The 23,060-nt window shown below is 39.6% G+C and overlaps 2 protein-coding genes across 3 annotated transcripts in view; both read right to left on the bottom strand.

Moving 5' to 3' along the window:
• Window positions 1-270: 270 nt before the first annotated feature.
• On the bottom strand, window positions 271-8,853 carry LOC134002165 (ribonuclease inhibitor-like; the record flags this gene model as incomplete). The annotated part of the gene is made up of 5 exons (XM_062441449.1): window positions 271-854; window positions 3,753-3,799; window positions 5,585-5,758; window positions 8,213-8,386; window positions 8,675-8,853. Coding segments are annotated over 5 exons (1,158 nt in total), but the record flags the coding sequence as incomplete, so codon positions are not given.
• Window positions 6,969-23,060, bottom strand: part of LOC134002022 (NLR family CARD domain-containing protein 3-like) — a 33,192-nt gene continuing 17,100 nt past the window's right edge. The window contains exons 1-6 of one of the 2 annotated variants that reach the window (XM_062441268.1): window positions 14,380-14,509; window positions 14,138-14,299; window positions 11,862-11,966; window positions 11,395-11,473; window positions 11,005-11,233; window positions 8,952-10,726 (exon numbers count right to left, since the gene is read on the bottom strand). In XM_062441268.1, coding sequence (XP_062297252.1) covers window positions 8,952-10,726; window positions 11,005-11,233; window positions 11,395-11,473; window positions 11,862-11,966; window positions 14,138-14,299; window positions 14,380-14,468 — 2,439 coding nt within the window. In that variant the 5' untranslated portion in view covers window positions 14,469-14,509. Of the gene's footprint in view, window positions 6,979-8,951; window positions 10,727-11,004; window positions 11,234-11,394; window positions 11,474-11,861; window positions 11,967-14,137; window positions 14,300-14,379; window positions 14,511-16,460; window positions 16,486-23,060 lie in introns of those variants that run through there. The other variant, XM_062441267.1, reaches the window with a different exon arrangement.

Here is a 23,060-nt window from a genome sequence, read left to right as displayed (position 1 = left end):
GTTGGACTTGAACATTAACTGAGACTCATAAGGATCAAAGCCACGACCTCCGAACCTCCAAACAGTCCTCTAACAGACTGAGATATCTGCTCTGAGAAAATCAGCTTCTGTTTTACAGCTTTTTAAATGTGGATATATGTGACTGACTAACTAGCTGTCAGTCATGTGGAAACCATGTTGGCTTTAGAAACTCTATTTACAACCAGTGAGAGATCAGGTTGGTGCTAAATAACATGAGAACGTTTCTCTGACAGGAGGAGACTCTCCTTCCTACAGACCACACAGAGACACTGAGGAACCAACCCAGAACCCAAACCCAGCACACAGAGGTTCAGTGAATGTGGTGTTGAAGGTGTGGAGGTGGATCAGTGTGTCAGAGGAGACTCTGTAGAAGGACAGAGTGCCAGCAGGACAGTCCACATACACTGCTACTCTGTTAGAGACAGAGGAGGAGGAGGAGAAGGAGGAGGAGGAGGAGGAGGAGGAGGAGGAGGAGGAGGAGGAGGAGGAGGAGGAGATGGATGTTTTTCTCTTATTGTGATAGACATAGTAACGACCATCATAGCAGTACAGACTCCAGGACTGATCATTGTTTCCAAACCAACAGTCATCACTGTTTCCTTTCCTGCTGATTCTTCTGTAACTCACTGATATATTAACTCTTCCTCTCCACTCGACCTCCCAGTAACATCGACCAGTCAGAACATTTCTACTCAGCAGCTGATAGACATCAAATCTGTCTGGATGATCAGGATATGACTGATCCTCCTTCACATGTGTCACCTTCCTGTTGTTATCAGACAGTTTGAGGTTTCTGCTCATTGTGTTTGGATCCAGTTTGAGTTCATAGAAATCTGATGAAGAGAACGAGACACAATACAGCTGCAGTTATTGATCAGTTATTGATCACTTATTGATCAGTTATTGATCTGTTAATGAACAGTTATTGATCAGTTAATGATCAGTTATTGATCAGTTATTGATCTGTTAATGAACAGTTATTGATCAGTTAATGATCAGTTATTGATCAGTTATTGATCAGTTATTGATCAGTTATTGATCAGTTAATGAACAGTTATTGATCAGCTATTGATCAGTTAATGAACAGTTATTGATCAGTTATTGATCAGTTATTGATCTGTTAATGAACAGTTATTGATCAGTTAATGATCAGTTATTGATCAGTTATTGATCAGTTATTGATCAGTTAATGAACAGTTATTGATCAGTTATTGATCAGTTATTGATCAGTTAATGATCAGTTAATGATCAGCTATTGATCAGTTATTGATCAGTTATTGATCAGTTATTGATCAGTCAGTGATCAGCTATTGATCAGCTATTGATCAGTTATTGATCAGTTATTGATCTATCATCTGTTTCTAACCCGATGTGAGACGCACATGCGCAGTTGAGTCGGCCATCTTGGACAGTAATGTACGGCAACACCACTTGGACAAACTACTGTTACAGGTTGGACAGTGCAGACACACACACACACACACAGAAAGACAGACAGAAAGACAGACAGACAGACAGACAGACAGACAGACACACAAACTCATATACAAATACACACACACACACACACACTCATAAACTCACATACAAATACACACACACACACACACAAAAAAACACACAGACACACACAATAACACAGACACACACATACAGACACACAGACAAACATACACACACACACACACACACACACAGACAGAAAGACACACACACACACAAACTCACATACAAATACACACACACACACACTTACATACAAATACACACACACAAAAAAAACACACAGACACACACAATAACACAGACACACACATACAGACACACACACACAGTAACACACACATACAGACACACACAAACACAGACACACAAAAACAGATACACACACACACACACACAGACAGACAGATAGACACACACACAAACTCATATACAAATACACACACACACACACTAACATACAAATACACACACACACACACAAAAAACACAGACACACACATACAGACACACACACACACACACACACACACACACACACAGACACACAGTAACACACACATACACACACACACACAGACAGACAGACACACAAACTCACATACAAATACACACACACACTCACACACTCACATACAAATACACACACACACACAAAAAAACACACAGACACACACAATAACACAGACACACACATACAGACACACACATACAGACACACACACACAGTAACACACACATACACACACACATATAGACACACAGACAAACATACACACACACACAGACACACACTCACATACAAATACACAGACACACACACACTTACATACAAATACACACACACACAAAAAACACACAGACACACACATACAGACACACACAAACACAGACACACACAAACAGACACACACACACAGACAGACAGACAGACAGACACACACACAAACTCATATACAAATACACACACACACACACACACACACTCACATACAAATACACACACACACAAAAAAAACACACAGAAACACACAATAACACAGACACACATACAGACACACACATACAGACACACACACACAGACACACAGTAACACACACATACACACACACACACACACACAGACAGACAGACACACACACAAACTCACATACAAATACACACACACACACACACACACACACTTACATACAAATACACAAACACACACAAAAAAAAACACAGACACACACACACACACACAGTAACACAGACACACACACACTATAACACACACACACTATAACACACACACACACACACACACACAGACAGACAGACAGACAGACAGACAGACACACACACAGAAAGAAACAAACACACACACAGACACACAAACACACAATCACACACACACATACACAATCACATACACACACACTGTAACAAACACACATAAAGAAACAGACACACACACAATCACACACACACATACACAATCACACACACTGTAACACACACAGACACACACACACACACACACACTCACACACACACATACACAATCACACACACTGTAACACACACAGACACACACACACACTCACGACACAGACACACACACACACACACACACACACAGTAACACAGACACACACACACAAACACCAACACACAGTAACACAGACACACACACACAAACACCAACACACAGAAACACACACACACACACATACACACACAGACAGACACACACACACACACACACACACACACACAAAGAAAGAAACAGACACACACACATACAATCACACACACACATACACACACACACACTATAACACACACACACACACACACAAACACACTGCAACACACACACACAGATACACACACACACACACACACACACACACACTATAACACACACACACACAGACAGACAGACAGACAAACAGACACACACACACATACACAGAGAAAGAAACAGACACACACACAATCACACACACTGTAACACACACTGTAACACACACACACACACACACACACACACACACACATATTTAATGTTTTATGACTTTTTATTTATTGAGTTCTTTTATTTTTTGTGGTGTTTTTGTTGTTCTGTTCTGGTTTTTAGTCTGAATGTTGACTTTATGCTTTTTGTCTCTGTTTTGTTTTTTCTGTTTTTAAATTCTTGTTTTTTTCACAATAAAATAAAAAATAAAAATAAAAGCAGACTTACACTTCCTCAGACCTGGTGTCAACCATCGGACTCCAGCAGGCTGCAGGCTGAAAGGAGGAGGGGGGTCAGAGCAGCACGTTCTCTTTCAGCATGCTAACATGGACGTTAAATGGCTCTAGTCTACTGTTTTATTATTCTGTTGTAATGTGGGGTTGGGCTTTCATACACTTTGATCCAATCTGAATCCACTATCCCAATCCTTCTGAAACTCTGATTGAATCTAATCAGGTTTAACTTTCAACATTTACAGGAAACTTCAGTTAGAAAGAAGAAAAAGTCAAAGATTCAGTTGAGATCTGTGATCAGCTCTGACAGAGAAAATGTTTCCAGCTCTTCCTCCTCTATCACACAATGGGCCAGATGCAAGAACCACTCGTACGCACAGATTCGTTCTTAAAGCATGCGTACGAGTGATTTACGAGGATTTGCCGCATTCACCAATTTCCTCGTATTTTGGATTTTCTCTTAGGTACGAACAAAATGTACGAGTGATGCAGACCTGTCGTACCTGTCACGCACAACCAACCTGCAGTCCTCCAAAGCAATAAAACACGACTGTTACTGTCTAATTGTCTAATGGCAGCGTGCCAACGATATCATGTCTTTTGGGGAAACTACAATTTTTCCGGGGGGGGGGGGGGGGGGGGAGACATCATATACTATAAGCAAGATATGATAATCACTTAATGAACACATAACACCTCCACACGGGTACCCTCATGTCCAGCTTCTTCTGCCGACTTGCCCTGCGTTGTCATCCCGGGTGTTAGCAGGTCTGTGCTGACAGCAGTCCAGCAGCAGGTGTAACATCAGCAGTCAACTGACTTGGATTTTCTTTTTAACATCACTGTATGCTGACTACCACTTAACAGGAAATTAATAATGTCGATCCGCAGGCTGAGCGATTATTATATTGTCAGTATTTTAGAGACTCCTGAGTAATGGGTGTGAACTACAGGGGATGTAGAGAAGGGGGGGAAAGTGTATACCATGTCCCGTTCATTAAATTGCACTTCTGAATCCATAATCATGATGACATTACTCTGTTTGTAAAATAATTAGGCTATTTAGTATAAAGAAGTAGGCTATGTAACAATTTAGGTAGATATATCAGTCATTTATATTGACAATTGAAACTATGATATAATGCAAGCTTACAATATAAATATTAGCGGCCGAAACTACAAAGCGACTTGTCCATAATATAAACTGACTATTTATTAATAACTGTTATTCATTTAATTGAAATATTGCTTATCGAAGTAATAGTTTAACTCCCTGGCTGATGACATCCTCTGGCATAATTCATGTTAAATCATTTTTGTTTTTATTTCTGTGACGGTGCAACAGCTGAGACAGCGTTCACAGCACGGGTCATTTTTCCTCATTCTTTGTCTTTCTCAGGACCTTTAATTCCACTAACACTAAATAATAATCTGTGTTTCTGTTGATCTATTTCTGAGAGCGGGACCTCAGTCTGAGAGCTCTTAAAGTTCTTATTCTTAGTCTTTAGTGCCATTTTCATGAATGGAGCTTCTCCACAACTTGCCGGTCGTCTGACCTTATTTGGTATTTTGGGGGCGTCATTCATGTTAATTTACTATTCTCGGGAACGCGCGTTCATTTAGAACAGGTGGGATTCATCATGTTTACGAAGTTCATTTACGACTGTTTCCTGGTGATACGAGTGTTTGGTGAATCCGACGTGGCACACTCGTAAATTCCACCTCACGAAAAAAGTACGACAGATTTAAGAAGAAAAATATGAACATATTCTTGCATCTGGACCATTGTCTGTCCATACCTGAGAGTGTCCACCTGTCTGTCCATACCTGAGAGTGTCCAGTCTCCAGTGTGGATCCTCCAGTCCAGCAGACAAAAGCTTCTCTCCTGAGTCTCCTGGATGATTGTAGCTCAGGTCCAGCTCTCTCAGATGGGAGGGGTTGGAGCGCAGAGCTGAGGCCAGAGAAGCACAGCCTTCCTCTGTGATCAGACATCCTGACAGGCTGCAAACACACAAAACAACACACATGTCACACAGTGTGAGAGTACTGCTGTGTGCAGTCACATACAACAACAAACCGTCTCCAAACTAACTCACTAAAAGATGAAGTGAATCAGGGAGCTCCAGAAAGTTGAGCATCCAGCCAGATGGGAAGATTCAGCAGCATGTTTTTACCTCGTCATTGTGATCCCAATGCTCTAAACATTCTAATGTGTTTATGAAGAGTGAAGCTTTTGCCAAAAGGAATAATAAAGACGCACTTTTATCACAGTGCTGTGTCAACTTTTCAGGTTTTTTTAAACTCCACAAAATCAAGGAGCCTCCTGATATAAAATGTGACTTCACAGAGGTTCATCAAAGCCTCCACCAGACAGACTAGTCTGCTCTTTAGCCTGAAACTGCTGCTGGAGGATCCCTGTGAATACTTGGCTGTGCAGCTCCAACGGTTTTTACACACATTTAGAAGAAATGTGGGGAACTCTTCATTTTACAGCTCTGCTCATTTGATGGAAAGTAGCTGATCATTAGCAAATAATGACCAACTAGTTTCTGTCTAACTTCTGCAGGCCAGTAAACTGAACAACATTTTTAACCATTTACATTCTCAACTATTTCTGAATCATTTCAGCACATCAGTCCAACTTTGGACCAAATGTACTAAATGTCCATTTTTTATTGTAGCCTCCATAAATGACTAATTACAGAGAAATACAACTTCATCATCAACACTCAAGTTACTCATTGAACATTTTTAAAAGTCTCATTTCTTGCCTGCTTATTGAGGCCTGATAATAATGTCTTCACACCACTCAACGAGTTTAATGTCACTTTTTATATTTCAACACAATAATAAAGAAATTCATTAAAATCAGGAACAAATACTATATGAATGATCTAGGGCTGCAACAATGAATCGATCAAATGGATAAAAATGTATTATTAAAAGTTTTGGCAACGAATTTCATTATGGATTCGTTGTGCAATTAATGCGTCATTATGTCTCAGACGGAGCTGAGCGGAGCCGGTATCGGCAGAGGAGGAGAAAACGGTCCGATCCAAATCTTGTACAGTGTGGGAGAACTTCACTCTACATAAAACTAGAAAGTGTGTGTGGCATCTTACCAGGAACGACACAATGCTGCACACCTACACACAAACAAACATCACTTATTTACATGTCAATGATGTAACGTCAGCGTGTGGATCATTAACCTTGTTGTTCTAGTTAGTGAACTAACAGCTTCTCACAGTCAGCAGTAGGAGATGAGGAGAGGAGCAGGTTGACCTCAGGTCTCTACACTGAAAGCCTGAAGTAGGAGGAGCAGCTACGGTAGCCTAATGATGCTAAAAGTAAATGCTACTAAACACATTGGAGCATTTTCTCTGAGTCATGTGAAATCATTGAGAATAATATAAAATCAGTCTGACTTGATTCTTGACACTGTAAAATAAGAATAAGTAAAGAACTCATTATTGTAGGTGCAGTATTCTTAAGGATGTTCTACTTTATCTGGTTGATATAAATTCATTTTTAGTCATTTTGAGGCTCAAAATCAAAACATTGGCAGGTTGTTTACATCCATTATCAAGTCAACCATCAGAGACACTTTGAGCATCTACAGACAGCATCTCATACACACTGAGAGAGCCTGGCATACTTATAAGGAGAACAGATACGGCTCCAGAGGGAACCGAACACCCACAGCTCTGAAGATGAAGCTCAGATTCATCGAGTGGAACCACTGGTTGGCCAAAAATCACTGTGATGGTTGGACGCCTTTTTAAAAGCATCACTGTGTTACTGAAGGTGTAAAGGTAGAACATAAACAGGCAAGAATTCAGACTTTCAAAATGTTCAACTAGTATCTTGATTCTTGATTAATGTGGTGTATAAGACAGAAACTACATGGAAATGATCCTGCAACAGCTCACTTAAATGCCATGATATGTGAGGTCAATTTAGTTATCTGCTAATTATCACATGACCGTTGAATTTACAGACCGGTACAATGAGATGTTAGCCAAATCTGTAAAATCATTAGTGGTGTTTAATAATTCAACAACAAAAACAAAAGAAAACAATAAAATCTGCATAGAAAGTAATTCTCTGCTGCTGAAGTTTAGAAAAAACTGGTTTGACAAATCACATCAGCAGAGACAATCCTACACAGGTTTAATGTTTATCCTCTGAAGTAAGTCAGATTTGAAATGTTCATCAGTTGAACAGGTTATAAATGTTTTGTGTTTGTTATGTACATTGGGATCTACTCTAAAGACTCATGTAAAAAGGGTCGGTGTTATGAGCAAATGCTTCAGCCTTCACCTTTTTGGTCAGAAACTGCTTCATTTGTTTATTTATTTCACCTTTTGGTCGACAGAAGAAGAAAACAAGAACGTGTGATTATTTACTTTATTATACGTGTATTCTAAACTAAACAGGTTGATGAATCCTGACCTGAGAGTCTTCAGTGTACAGTGTGGACTCTCCAGTCCAGCAGAAAGCTGCTTCACTCCTGAATCCTGCAGGTTGTTGTTACTCAGGTCCAGATCTCTCAGACTAGAGGACTTGGAGCTGAGAACTGAGGACAGAGCGGCACAGCTTCTCTCTGAGAGGTTACAGTCAGTCAGTCTGAAGATACAATAATGAACAAGACAACAATATTTGTGTTGAAATAAGTCTAAACTGTGATGATATATAATCTCTGCCAAGCACCAGCTAGGAGATGTGACAGTTAATAATAAAGTAATCAGAATAAATAGTAATACAGTAATTTAAATCACATGGAACCAAAGCAGGATGAGCTTCTTTATATCAGTCAAAGACGAAATCTGTGTGCTGAACTGTTCATGAAGTTAAAGTAAAGAAACATGTCAGATTTTCTAAACTGTGAATCAGTTGAGACAAACATGATCTGACCTGAGAGATTCCAGTTCACAGTGTGGACTCTCCAGTCCATCAGAAAGCTGCTTCACTCCCAAAACCTGCAGGTTGCTGTTACTCAGGTCCAGATCTCTCAGACTAGAGGACTGGGAGCTGAGAACTGAGGACAGAGCTGCACAGCTTCTCTCTGAGAGGTTACAGCCATTCAGCCTGGAAAGGAAATATGAAGAAACAGAAAACAAGCAAGAAGTTACTTATTTTAAAGACAGCAGAATATTTAAGTAATGGTGAATAAATCAAACTATCTGTGTACTTACAGAGCTTTGTTGGAGGCTTTGACCACTGGCAGCAGCCTCAGAAGAGCCTCCTCTGAAGCAGAGTATTTCTTCAGGTCAAACACGTCCAGATCTTTTTCTGATGACAGTAAGATGAAGACCAGAGCTGACCACTGAGCAGGAGACAGATAATCTGTGGAGAGTCTTCCTGATCCCAGGTACCGTTGGATCTGCTCCACTAGAGAACGATCATTCAGTTCATTCAGACAGTGGAACAGATTGATGCTTCTCTCTGCAGACACATTCTCACTGATCTTCTCCTTGATGTACTCGACTGTTTCCTGGTTGGTCTGTGAGCTACTTCCTGTCTGTGTCAGCAGACCTTGTAGGAGAGTCTGATTGGTCTGCAGTGAAACACCCAGGAGGAAGCGGAGGAACAAGTCCAGGTGTCCATTTGGACTCTTTAAGGCCTCGTCCACAGCACTCTGGTAGAAACGTGTCTGGGATGTTGTTTGTTTTCCTGCCAGCAGATTGACTCCAGACTTGATGAATGTCAGATGGACATGAAGAGCAGCCAGAAACTCCTGAACACTCAGATGGACGAAGCAGAAAACCTTGTCCTGGTACAGCCCTCTCTCCTCTTTAAAGACCTCTGTGAACACTCCTGAGCACACTGAGGCTGCTGTGATATCGATGCCACACTCTGTCAGATCTGATACATAGAAGATCAGGTGGCCTTTCTGCAGCTGCTCAAAAGCCAGTTTTCCCAGAGACTCAATCATCTTCCTGCTCTCTGGACTCCAGTGTGGATCTGTCCCAGCTCCTCCATCATACTTCATGTTCTTCAGTTTGGACTGAAGCACCAGGAAGTGGATGTACATCTCAGTCAGGGTCTTGGGCAGCTCTCCTCCCTCTCTGCTTTTCAACACATCCTCCAGAACTGTAGCAGTGATCCAGCAGAAGACTGGGATGTGGCACATGATGTGGAGGCTTCGTGATGTCTTGATGTGGGAGATGATGGTGCTGGCCTGCTCCTCATCTCTGAATCTCTTCCTGAAGTACTCCTCCTTCTGTGGGTCAGTGAACCCTCTGACCTCTGTCACCATGGCGACACACTCAGGAGGGATCTGATTGGCTGCTGCAGGTCGTGTGGTTATCCAGAGGCGAGCAGAGGGAAGCAGTTTCCCCCTGATGAGGTTTGTCAGCAGCACATCCACTGAGGTGGACTCTGTAACATCAGTCAGGATCTCAGTGTTGAGGAAGTCCAGAGGAAGTCGACACTCATCCAGACCGTCAAAGATGAACACAACCTGGAACTCTTCAAACCTGCAGATTCCTGCTTCTTTGGTTTCAGTAAAGAAGTGATGAACAAGTTCCACCAAGCTGTACTTTTTCTCTTTCAGCACATTCAGCTCTCTGAAAGTGAATGGAAATGTGAAGTGTATGTCCTGGTTGGCTTTGTCTTCAGCCCAGTCCAGAGTGAACTTCTGAGTTAAGACTGTTTTCCCAATGCCAGCCACTCCCTTTGTCATCACTGTTCTGATTGGTTCATCTCTTCCAGGTGAGGCTTTAAAGATGTCTTCTTGTCTGATTGTTGTTTCTGGTCTGTCTGGTTTCCTGGATGCTGTTTCAATCTGTCTGACCTCATGTTCATCATTGACCTGTGCAGTCCCTCCCTCTGTGATGTAGAGCGGTGTGTAGATCTGATTCAGAAGGGTTGGGTTTCCTGCTTTAGCGATCCCCTCAAACAGACACTGGAACTTGTTCTGCAGGTTAGTCTTGAGTTTACGTCGACACCTGCCAGCAGGAGTTCCTGAATGAACAAACAACAAATGAAATCAATCAGGTGATACTACAGTAAATTGGTAGAATGTAAACATTAAACTGCAGATGTTTATATTTTCCTCACTATGAAATCTATTCAGCTCATCAGTTGTGGACAAACAGTTTCTGACTGTTTTCAGCTCAGAAGAATTCATAGATCTGATGCAGATGTGTGCATCATATTAACAGCAGAGTTTGAAATATAAACCTCTCCCACGTTGCCTCCATTTCCTCTCCATCATGTTAAATCTGTTAAAATCCTCTTACTGCTCTGCAGACGCTCAGCCAGATCCTCCTGCTTCATTCTCCTCAGGAAGTGCAGTGTGATCTTCAGAAATGCGTCTCTGCTTCTCCTCCTCTGCTCTTTCTCCTCACAGTTCAACACCTCCTCATCCTCACTCTGACTCTCTAAGCATTCTGGGAAATCTGAACTCAGAACCTTCTGCATCTTCTTCAGCTCGTTCTTCACAAAAGTGACGATGTTCTCCTCCAGCAGCTGGAACAGAATAATATATGAATGACACAATCAAACTAACATCATGAAGCAAACATCAGATCCATGTTGGACACACTGACAATCCACTGGTCTACAAAGTGCAGCATGGAGATGATTGTGAACACAATAGATGTAAAAGTAGTTGTTGTACATGTACAGACCATAAATATGGAGTCCAGCTGTGTTTGATGCTGCTGGGCAGACTGACCACTGGGAACCTCTGAGCTCTCCTGGTCCACTCTGTGGAGGAATCACGAAGAATGAGCTCACATTATATCTGTCCACACAGAGACAAACACAAGCTAAAGGTCCATCAAGTGATATTTGGATATGAACAGAGAATCAGATGAGTCCCTGTAGTGGTAAAGCTTTACTAGTCCAACAGCTCTCACCAACCCTCCATGAAGCTCTCCCTCCCTCACTGCACACTGCTGAAGGCAGCTACAGCCAGTGTGTGGTTGTATGAGACTGATTGTACTGGGCAGCTCCCAGTGTCAATGTGTCTGACTGTGTGAGTGTGAACGCTGCTCAGAGAACTTTGTCTGAGTCAATAAAGGTTTAAAAACAGGACACTTGATAAGAGTCTGATGAAAACATCATCATGTTTTTATCTGTTTGAAATCCTCACCTGTGATCATCAGTGTGGCGTCCATCTTTGAAGGTATAAGGAATATCCATAGACCAATCGCTCCTCATAGACACACAGCTGGGTTCAGGTTGGTCCAGCTTCCTCCTGATAGAAACACAAGATACATTCTGCTCAGCACCCAGAACACACTGACACTAAATCTGATAGTGATTTAATACACCTACTGTACACAACACAGTAGTATCCAGCTAGTTTTATATGAATTCACTGTTAACCTTAAACATGATTAACTGTATGAGTAGAGCTGTATTCAGTGCAGTGTGCAGCACCTGGAGGGGTGAAGCTGACACTCAGCCGAGGACACAGATGCATGAACTCCTTAAATCTCAGCTGCTGGTAAATGAGTGTTGGGTTCTTATTGTCTAAGGCTTCTCCTTCATCTACTGTCTTGGATTGAACCTCATTTGGATAAAAGCATCTGCCAAATGAATGAATGTAAATAAAATGTTTGTTTGGTCTTTATTAAAGATGCTGTGATGATGAGCAGCTGTCTGGATAATTCTCTGTTCTGCAGACATTTCTGTTGACAGTCCTTCAGCCTGTTAGTGATAGTATTGCTTCTCCTGCAGTTGTTTGATGTGGTTAACACACTGCTTCCTTTAGCTCATCCTGTCAGAGACTAATATTAACAGTGTACTCTGAAACTGACAAGAACCCAAGCTGACAACAGCTGCTGGTCTCTGAGAAGGAAACTACCAACTTTTAATGAGCTTACAGGAGCTGAGTGATACTCAGAGACACATTTTGGGTGGAGGCTGATTTTAATACAGTATAGTAAATAAAAGGTTGTGGGTGTGTTTGTTTTGGGTCAGTCAGCGTGCTCGCTGGGTGGTGAAACCAGCGGCTGCAACATATTTAATAAATATCAAAGTATAATGATGCAATCATTAAACACAACCAATGAAGTTTCATCTTTAATTTCCTGATGTTTTAAAGACATTTCTTGTAAACAGTGATGAGGGGCCCCGGCCCTCGTACCCACTCCAACATTCACTGTTCTGCTCTCAGAAGAATTTTCATGATTTAAGGTACTTGAAATGATTTAATTAATGTATTAGATTAAATGTATGGTAAGAAATTCTGCATGAGAAACACACACACACACACACACACACACACACACACACACACACACACACACACACACACACACACACACACACACACACACACACACACACACACACATCTGATCTGGAATTTTATTTTGAAGGCTACTTAACTGTTTATACTTGCGGTAACCTAGCAACCAGCAATAAGAAAGACGCTCACGAAAGCAATGGCTGTAAGTTTGATAATTTGATATTTGATAGGAATGAAGATGAATATGTAATGTTAAGTTCAGTACTGTAACGTCTGATGTTTATTGACTGGGAAGTCATGCAAGAAGTTGTGCTAAAAGTAATTTGAGAGCGAATGTAAAGTGTGCGTTGCTTAACAACGATGTATATCAGCCTACTGTTAATGTAAACAGCTTATTTGTGCCGTGTAGTTATTTAGCTTATACTGTTTATTTGCAACACGCTGTAAAGGAAACTAAGGTTTGTATTGTCTTCTATTTGCAGTTTCACTCGTGGTATTTCACCTAAAAGAAAGGAAATAAAGGCAGCAAGACGCTCTGATCCTGGCTCAAAATGTATATCTGAGTTTGGCTGACCGTTTAACTGTGATAACGTACACGAAGTACATAACGCGCAGGGAGAACAGTACATTCACACTGATCTCTGTCCATCATCACTATGAAATGATCATCAATCAATAGAAATGATAGTTTGAGAAGTGAATTCTTCTTTCAAACATGTTGAATTTGAACAGTTCTAATAAAAACAGCAACAAACTGAAATGATCTAATTACCAACATTATGGATCATTATGGATCAGAAATATCAATAAATGATCCAAATCTCAAATAATTCAACTGAGAACTATTTATCCTGATTCAGGTTTTAACTCATATTGTCCAATAACCTGATTTTAATACTGAGAACTATTTACTTTTAATCAGATGAACGTTGTTGTTTAAAATCAATCAAATCATATTTGGAGCGGTCGCTCTGAAGGACTCACAGCTGAGTTCAGGTTCAATCACCAACACTTCCCTCCAGGAGAGATTCTGGATTATTGCAGTAAAATGTTTGATTTTGCAGTTTTTCTCATAAATTATGATCAAATCTGAAAAGAGAAGTTTGATAAAAACCTTCAATAAAAACATTTCAAACTGAGTCAGTTACATTTAATATGTAGTGACAGTTTACCTTGTTGCAGCCGGACGTTGTTCTTTAAAAAAAATGAGTTCTTCCTTTGACTGATCACTCTTCATAGACACACAGCTGGGTCCAGGTCCAGGTCCAGGTCCAGGTCCAGGTCCGGGTCCAGGTCCAGGTCCAGCAGAGTCTGGTCTATCCAACGCTGGGCTTCTACACAACACACACAGAGCTTTGAGTGTGAATAATGATGGTGGAGAACAGTGATGGACAGTTAGAGATCCTCATCTCACCTCTGAGCTTTGGTCTGGCTGTCATGTTCCCCACACAGAGAGCTTTTAGAGGGAGGGACTCCCTCCTCTCTGTCCTCACTCTGATCCATGCTGCTGAAGTCACATCCACATCAGTCACACACACTTTCTACCTTCATATGGAGAGGAAACACAGATCATCCTTTACATCATTTCTCCTGTCACATCCTAAATATCAGCTGCTCCTCCTGTGATTGGCTGTTATTCTCTGTTATATATCAGTGTGAATGCAGCCAGACAGCAGTGTGAGGCAGAGGAAGCTGCCATCAGCTGCTGTACTTCTACTATCAGTCCACTAGATGGCGTCATGAAGCTACAGTGAAGTGAAGAGCAGCACACATGATGCATGGAGGAGGATTTACATTCACTGACAGGCAGAAGGACTGAGAGCGACTACAGAGTCTCTGCACAAAATGACTTTATGCAACAAACAGCAGCAGATTATTTGAGATGCAACAACTGTGATGGAATTTATTGCATCTCAAGCCTTCAATATAACATTTCATCATTTCCCCTCTATCAACATTTAAACAGTATTTAATGAACACCTAATATTCACATTTAATGAGTCTGTAAGTTTCCTGTAAAGGACTTTAAGTCATTATTTATATGTAACATAGAGGCTGTTATACTCATATTCTTCCAGCTGATTCATTCATTTCAGTTTTTTAGTATAACATTGTTGTTGTTGCATTTGAGTCATTTTCTACTGAAAGCTTGTAATTCAGATGTTTACACTGTTTAATAACTCTTGATAACAGCATCTAGACCTGGAACATGCAGACAAAGACCAAAGATTACAGTTTGTACTTTGACGTCTAAAAGCAGCATGAAGGACTTCCCACAGTTCTCACATGACTTATAGAAGCATTTGGAAGGATTCACATCATTGACTTCAGTTAAAGTACAAATAGCATCCTGTAAACATACTCTATTACTAGTAAAAGTCCTGCATCCATAATGTACACAAGTATTATTGGAAGTAAATGTACATTAAGTATCAACAGTAACTGAGTGTGATGCATTAACATGTAGAGCTTTATGTTGGAGCTACTTTTAACTGTTTTTATGTAGTTTCATCAATAACAGTGAGTGTTACTCTATATGCTCACTTTTATAATGATGATCATTTGATTGATGGATCTGTTTTTATTGATGCTGTGATGTTATACTGAAGACACTGATGTCTGAGGCTAACTTCACACTTTATCATATTTTATAGACGGATCATTTCTTTTAACATTTCAAATCTGAATCATAGCTGTGGAAAAATGTAGTGGAGTAAAAAGTCAAATATCTCCTCTGTAATGTAGTGGAGAGGAAGTATAAAGTAACAGGAAAAGGAAGTACAAGTACTGCAGATTGTACTTCAGTACAGTACTGTAGTGAATGTACTATAAGTTATAAAAGCAGATGGATCCTTCCAAAAAACTCATAAAGAGTTTCAAACTAAATGAGTGAGTCTCAATAAAGAGCTTCAACACATTTGATGACACGTTTCCATCAAGAAGCGACACTAGTTCATGTTGGAGGAGTGTCAATAAGATGAGTGCTGTCTTTGTGAATACTACAGTATTTATTGAATAAAAGAAGTGAAGCCTCTCACCCCCCTGCTGGCTCCACATCAGTCCTGTAGTATCAATAGAAACAGTCTATATTCAGCTGTAGACACACACACTCACAGCTGTTCTCCAGCGGCTGTCCGGTGTTTCGGTCTAACTGGTTACCGTGTTAACTGGTGACTTTCCCACATTTTAAGATACGTTACGAGAGGTGAATGAGTCTTCTGAACACAACTGAACTTACATTAATGGTTACATACTTAGATATTAAAACACCGATAAGTATGTAGTTAAAAAAGGATTAAACTACAAAGGCGTTTTTAGGGAAGTCACCAGTTAACACGGTCACCAGTTAAACCGTAACACCGCATTTAGTGTGTCAGACAGCGGGGAGAGCAGCGGGTCATCTCCGCCTCCTCCACAGGCTGATAGCCGTCAGTCATCAGTAAGTGGAGGGACACAATAATAACAACACTGTTCAACTACTGACCATCAACTCACCTCAGCTGCTCCTCCACACGCACTCCTAAAACACAAGATGGCGGGAAAGGTTGCAGCCGTTAGTTTGAGTTCATTTTTAACAACCAAAGTGCAGATTTCTGCTGTTTGTGAGGAGCTAAACTAACAGCAGTCAGCACTAACAACACGAACAAAGAGACATTAAAGTGTAAAAACACAGAAACTGTCGGTTACATTACCTTCAGACGGAGAAAAGTATCTGCAGCACGATGTCAGAGAAAGTGAAAGTAAAGTGTGAAGAGGAAGAGGGAGGAGCTGGCTGATGACTCTGATCCCTTTGTTTCAGAAACATATTGTCTCTATATATTCCATATGTTATGTCCTATTGGATTTGATTTGTAACATCAACTAGAAGAAAGTCTGGATGCTTCCTCATAAATACTTCATAGTGAATAAGGTGAAGGAAGTGATAAATATGAGCCTGCTAATCACTACATGGTGAAAAGAAAACTTCTAGCAAGACTTCAGTAGATTTACAACCATGTTCATAGAGATTTTACTTTAAGGTGGGAGAATGTAGTATTTAGTTTTATCAGAGAACATAGAAAGAAGATAAATGAGTAATAAATGTGTTGATCCTGCTGGCAAAGTTCTACATTTATGTAAATTCAGCAATAAAAAAAACTCACTTTGCATTTTTCCTCCAAGAGACTGAACAAGTAAATCTGATCTCTGAATCCAAAAACAAAAAGTCTATAAAAACCCTTCATGTATGTTCACCTTTGAATATCTTTGTTTAATGTACCCGAGTATTCCTCTGTCTATATCCTTTATATACTGTTCTGTATACTGTGTTCTTTTATAATAAAGATTTCTTTAAAAAAGACTTTAAAGAAAGAGTGTGGAGAGGAATTGGACAGCAAGTATTTTATATTTGTAGTATTATGTGACTAAAGTTGTAAATAGAACATAAATATTCATCCTTGTTTCTTGTAATAACTTTCAAATATAACATGAACCTCTCTTCATTTTATGACTGTTGTTTTTTTCCAATTTCGAATGAAAATAATTAAAACATATTTGTAGGACTACGTGTTATTCTCTGCTATTCTTCACTTCCAACCCTAACCCTACAAGGTAGTAAGAACGTGTGTGTGTGTGTGTGTGTGTGTGTGTGTGTGTGTGTGTGTGTGTGTGTGTGTGTGTGTGTGTGTGTGTGTGTGTGTGTAGATAGCGGCTACAGTACACAGTCTCGTGCATGAGAACGTGCTCGCAGCGGGAAAAAACAACTTAGAATGTTCAGAATCTACCCAGCAACAAGAAATACTGTGTTCTGATTGGCTGGTGGGTCGCTGACTCGGGACAGCTGTGAACTCAGCAGAGAAATGTGCCTCCGCCTCGCTGTTCATATATTATATATTAATGTCTGTGCGGTGGGATCTATCACTGCTCAGCGTGACAAATGTCAGGTGTGTGAACTGCTTGAAATGCTCCACACTCATCCCTAAATCACAAGATGGCGGGAAAGGTTGCAGCCGTTAGTTTGAGTTCATTTTTAACAACCAAACTGCAGATTTCTGCTGTTTGTGAGGAGCTAAACTAACAGCAGTCAGCACTAACAACACGAACAAAGAGACATTAAAGTGTAAAAACACAGAAACTGTCGGTTACATTACCTTCAGACGGAGAAAAGTATCTGCAGCACGATGTCAGAGAAAGTGAAAGTAAAGTGTGAAGAGGAAGAGGGAGGAGCTGGCTGATGACTCTGATCCCTTTGTTTCAGAAACATATTGTCTCTATATATTCCATATGTTATGTCCTATTGGATTTGATTTGTAACATCAACTAGAAGAAAGTCTGGATGCTTCCTCATAAATACTTCATAGTGAATAAGGTGAAGGAAGTGATAAATATGAGCCTGCTAATCACTACATGGTGAAAAGAAAACTTCTGGCAAGACTTCAGTAGATTTACAACCATGTTCATAGAGATTTTACTTTAAGGTGGGAGAATGTAGTATTTAGTTTTATCAGAGAACATAGAAAGAAGATAAATGAGTAATAAATGTGTTGATCCTGCTGGCAAAGTTCTACATTTATGTAAATTCAGCAATAAAAAAAACTCACTTTGCATTTTTCCTCCAAGAGACTGAACAAGTAAATCTGATCTCTGAATCCAGAAACAAAAAGTCTATAAAAACCCTTCATGTATGTTCACCTTTGAATATCTTTGTTTAATGTACCCGAGTATTCCTCTGTCTATATCCTTTATATACTGTTCTGTATACTGTGTTCTTTTACAATAAAGATTTCTTTAAAAAAGACTTTAAAGAATGAGTGTGGAGAGGAATTGGACAGCAAGTATTTTATATTTGTAGTATTATGTGACTAAAGTTGTAAATAGAACATAAATATTCATCCTTGTTTCTTGTAATAACTTTCAAATATAACATGAACCTCTCTTCATTTTATGACTGTTGTTTTTTTTCCAATTTCGAATGAAAATAATTAAAACATATTTGTAGGACTACGTGTTATTCTCTGCTATTGTTCACTTCCAACCCTAACCCTACAAGGTAGTAAGAATGTGTGTGTGTGTGTGTGTGTGTGTGTGTGTGTGTGTGTGTGTGTGTGTGTGTGTGTGTGTGTGTGTGTGTGTGTGTGTGTGTGTGTGTGTGTGTGTGTGTGTGTGTAGATAGCGGCTACAGTACACAGTCTCGTGCATGAGAACGTGCTCGCAGCGGGAAAAAACAAATTAGAATGTTCAGAATCTACCCAGCAACAAGAAATACTGTGTTCTGATTGGCTGGTGGGTCGCTGACTCGGGACAGCTGTGAACTCAGCAGAGAAATGTGCCTCCGCCTCGCTGTTCATATATTATATATTAATGTCTGTGCGGTGGGATCTATCACTGCTCAGCGTGACAAATGTCAGGTGTGTGAACTGCTTGAAATGCTCCACACTCATCCCTAAATCACAAGATGGCGGGAAAGGTTGCAGCCGTTAGTTTGAGTTCATTTTTAACAACCAAACTGCAGATTTCTGCTGTTTGTGAGGAGCTAAACTAACAGCAGTCAGCACTAACAACACGAACAAAGAGACATTAAAGTGTAAAAACACAGAAACTGTCGGTTACATTACCTTCAGACGGAGAAAAGTATCTGCAGCACGATGTCAGAGAAAGTGAAAGTAAAGTGTGAAGAGGAAGAGGGAGGAGCTGGCTGATGACTCTGATCCCTTTGTTTCAGAAACATATTGTCTCTATATATTCCATATGTTATGTCCTATTGGATTTGATTTGTAACATCAACTAGAAGAAAGTCTGGATGCTTCCTCATAAATACTTCATAGTGAATAAGGTGAAGGAAGTGATAAATATGAGCCTGCTAATCACTACATGGTGAAAAGAAAACTTCTGGCAAGACTTCAGTAGATTTACAACCATGTTCATAGAGATTTTACTTTAAGGTGGGAGAATGTAGTATTTAGTTTTATCAGAGAACATAGAAAGAAGATAAATGAGTAATAAATGTGTTGATCCTGCTGGCAAAGTTCTACATTTATGTAAATTCAGCAATAAACAAAAAACTCAATTTGCATTTTTCCTCCAAGAGACTGAACAAGTAAATCTGATCTCTGAATCCAAAAACAAAAAGTCTATAAAAACCCTTCATGTATGTTCACCTTTGAATATCTTTGTGTAATGTACCCGAGTATTCCTCTGTCTATATCCTTTATATACTGTTCTGTATACTGTGTTCTTTTACAATAAAGATTTCTTTAAAAAAAAGACTTTAAAGAATGAGTGTGGAGAGGAATTGGACAGCAAGTATTTTATATTTGTAGTATTATGTGACTAAAGTTGTAAATAGAACATATATATTCATCCTTGTTTCTTGTAATAACTTTCAAATATAACATGAACCTCTCTTCATTTTATGACTGTTGTTTTTTCCAAATGAAAAGAATTAAAACATATTCGTAGGACTACGTGTTATTCCACTGTACTAAATACTGTTCTTTGTACCATAAATGACACATATTGCTGATTTCAGAGATATGTAACTGTATAAGAACCAAGGCTGATCCATCCTGTCTCACTGTCCTCACCATCAGCCAGAAAAGACTCCTGTATCCATTATTTCCAGTGAAATAAATAAATAAATATCTCTAATAATAACAAAACATTTACATCTACTTACACTACTGTAACGTTAACAAGCTGCGTTCAACTAGCCTTCGTTTATAGATGTTAAAGTAACAGCAATGTATATCTTTATAAGTCACTTACAAAGTCATCAATCAGCTCAATGGATCTTTGTCCTCTTCTGTTAATGGGGAACACAACCCCAAACTTACCCCAATATCACATCATTCTTCTCACTTCTTTATCACATCAACACCACATTTACAGGACTATTTGCAGCGCGCATTAATATTGCCGCCACAGCAGAGGTGATGTGTGTTAAGTTCACACATTGAAATTTATATTGAACTCAACTGACTTACAAACCTGAGCTATAATACTGATAACTCATAAAATTCAGTTGAAAATTCATAACTATTGATGTTAATTGGAAGTAAATTATTGTGACTTATTCATCAAATCCCTTTTTTGGCTTAATGACCAGTGTCAATTTGTGTAACCAGTATTTTTTTCTTTTTCTTATTTTTTTTTCCAACTAATCAGTTTGATCAATGAATCACCTGTAAAACATCTTCAGCTTTTATATCATTAACTGGACAAACCCTCATCAATGTGCTGATTATCATCTTTAGGAATAATTATTGATTAATGATCAGTACAGTTATAATGTATCTAGTAGCTAGTATTACTCTTCATTAATGGATATTTGGCGCCATCTGGTGGTAAAAAGGTAAACTGCATGCTGTCAGTTTCATGAACACAGATTACATGATGTGCTTTTAAATGATAAAATATGTAAATATTGTTATTAGAATGGTACTAATGACTTATGTGAAATGCTCCCAAACACAAGGGACAGAGAAGAAGAGAGAAGCTATTTCAACAAAATTTCCAACAACACATGGAGGCTGTTAGCTCACTTTTTTATTGGACATAACAGGTGATACAGCAGTTACATGTATTTCTGCCTGAGTAACACAAACATACAAATGATCAACTTTACTTGGTAAAAACACAAAAACAGCAAATAAGAAACATGAAAAGATTAGAAACAGATGAATTATCCTGTAAATGAGCTTTTTATTGTGGATATTTAGTAAGGCGCTAAACTGTCAGCTGTTTGTCCTCTAATATTCTGTTCACATACAGCCAGAGCTGCAACTATTAGTCCATTCATTGATTATCCATCAACACTAAATCAGCACTTCATCATCATTTTAGTCATTTTCAAGCTTTTCTTTGTCTGACATGATAATAAACTGAATATTTGATGTTCTGGACTTTAGTTCAGACACAATGAGACATTTAAAGACGCTGCCTTTGACTCTGTGAGATTATAACCAGCGTTTTAGGCAAGACAGCTTTATTTATATAGCACATTTCATACACTGGGTCAATTCAATGTGATTTACATAAAAACTAAATATTAAACTGTAAAAACAAGTTAAAACTAAACAGTAAAATAATAAAAACACAATATTTTCACTATTTTCTGACATTTTAGAGACAAAACTATGAATTGATGAATGGATGAATCATCATGTTGATTGACAGCTGTACATGCACATCCAGTAGAGACACACATAAAAACATGTTGGTTTCAGAATCCACTATATGATTAAAAAAACAAGTCATTGAACAAGAAGCCCAAAAAACCAAATAAGAGGAGAAAGACCAAAGTTCCTCTCTAGGCCAGCAGATACTTACTGTCATTATGTGTGTTATAGTTAGTGGCTAAACTCTTCCAACATGTTTAAAAAGCTCGGTCACAACTTGACGTTTCAGTAAACTTTGAGCCGCTGGTGGTTTTCTCTCTGAGAGCTTCTGAGTTTCACTTTGGGTGTTGGACTTGAACATTGACTGAGACTCATAAGGATCAAAGCCACGACCTCCGAACCTCCAAACAGTCCTCTAACAGACTGAGATATCTGCTCTGAGAAAATCAGCTTCTGTTTTACAGCTTTTTAAATGTGGATATATGTGACTGACTAACTAACTGTCAGTCATGTGGAAACCATGTTGGCTTTAGAAACTCTATTTACAACCAGTGAGAGATCAGGTTGGTGCTAAATAACATGAGAACGTTTCTCTGACAGGAGGAGACTCTCCTTCCTACAGACCACACAGAGACACTGAGGAACCAGAACCAGACCAGAACCTAAACCCAGCACACAGAGGTTCAGTGAATGTGGTGTTGAAGGTGTGGAGGTGGATCAGTGTGTCAGAGGAGAGTCTGTAGAAGGACAGAGTGCCAGCAGGACAGTCCACATACACTGCTACTCTGTTAGAGGAGGAGGAGGAGGAGGAGGAGGAGGAGGAGGAGGAGGAGGAGGAGGAGGAGGAGGAGGAGGAGGAGGAGGAGGAGGAGGAGGAGGAGATGGGTGTTCGTCTCTTATTGTGAAGGACACAGTAACCACCATCAGAGCAGAACAGACTCCAGGACTGATCGTTGTTTCCAAACCCACAGTCATCACTGTTTCCTTTCCTTCTGATTCT

Source organism: Scomber scombrus, chromosome 20 (genome assembly GCF_963691925.1).
Source record: "Scomber scombrus chromosome 20, fScoSco1.1, whole genome shotgun sequence".
Classification (NCBI taxonomy): Eukaryota; Metazoa; Chordata; class Actinopteri; order Scombriformes; family Scombridae; genus Scomber; species Scomber scombrus.
Note: the sequence above shows the minus strand (reverse complement) of the source record. Positions and strands in the feature narration are given on the sequence as shown.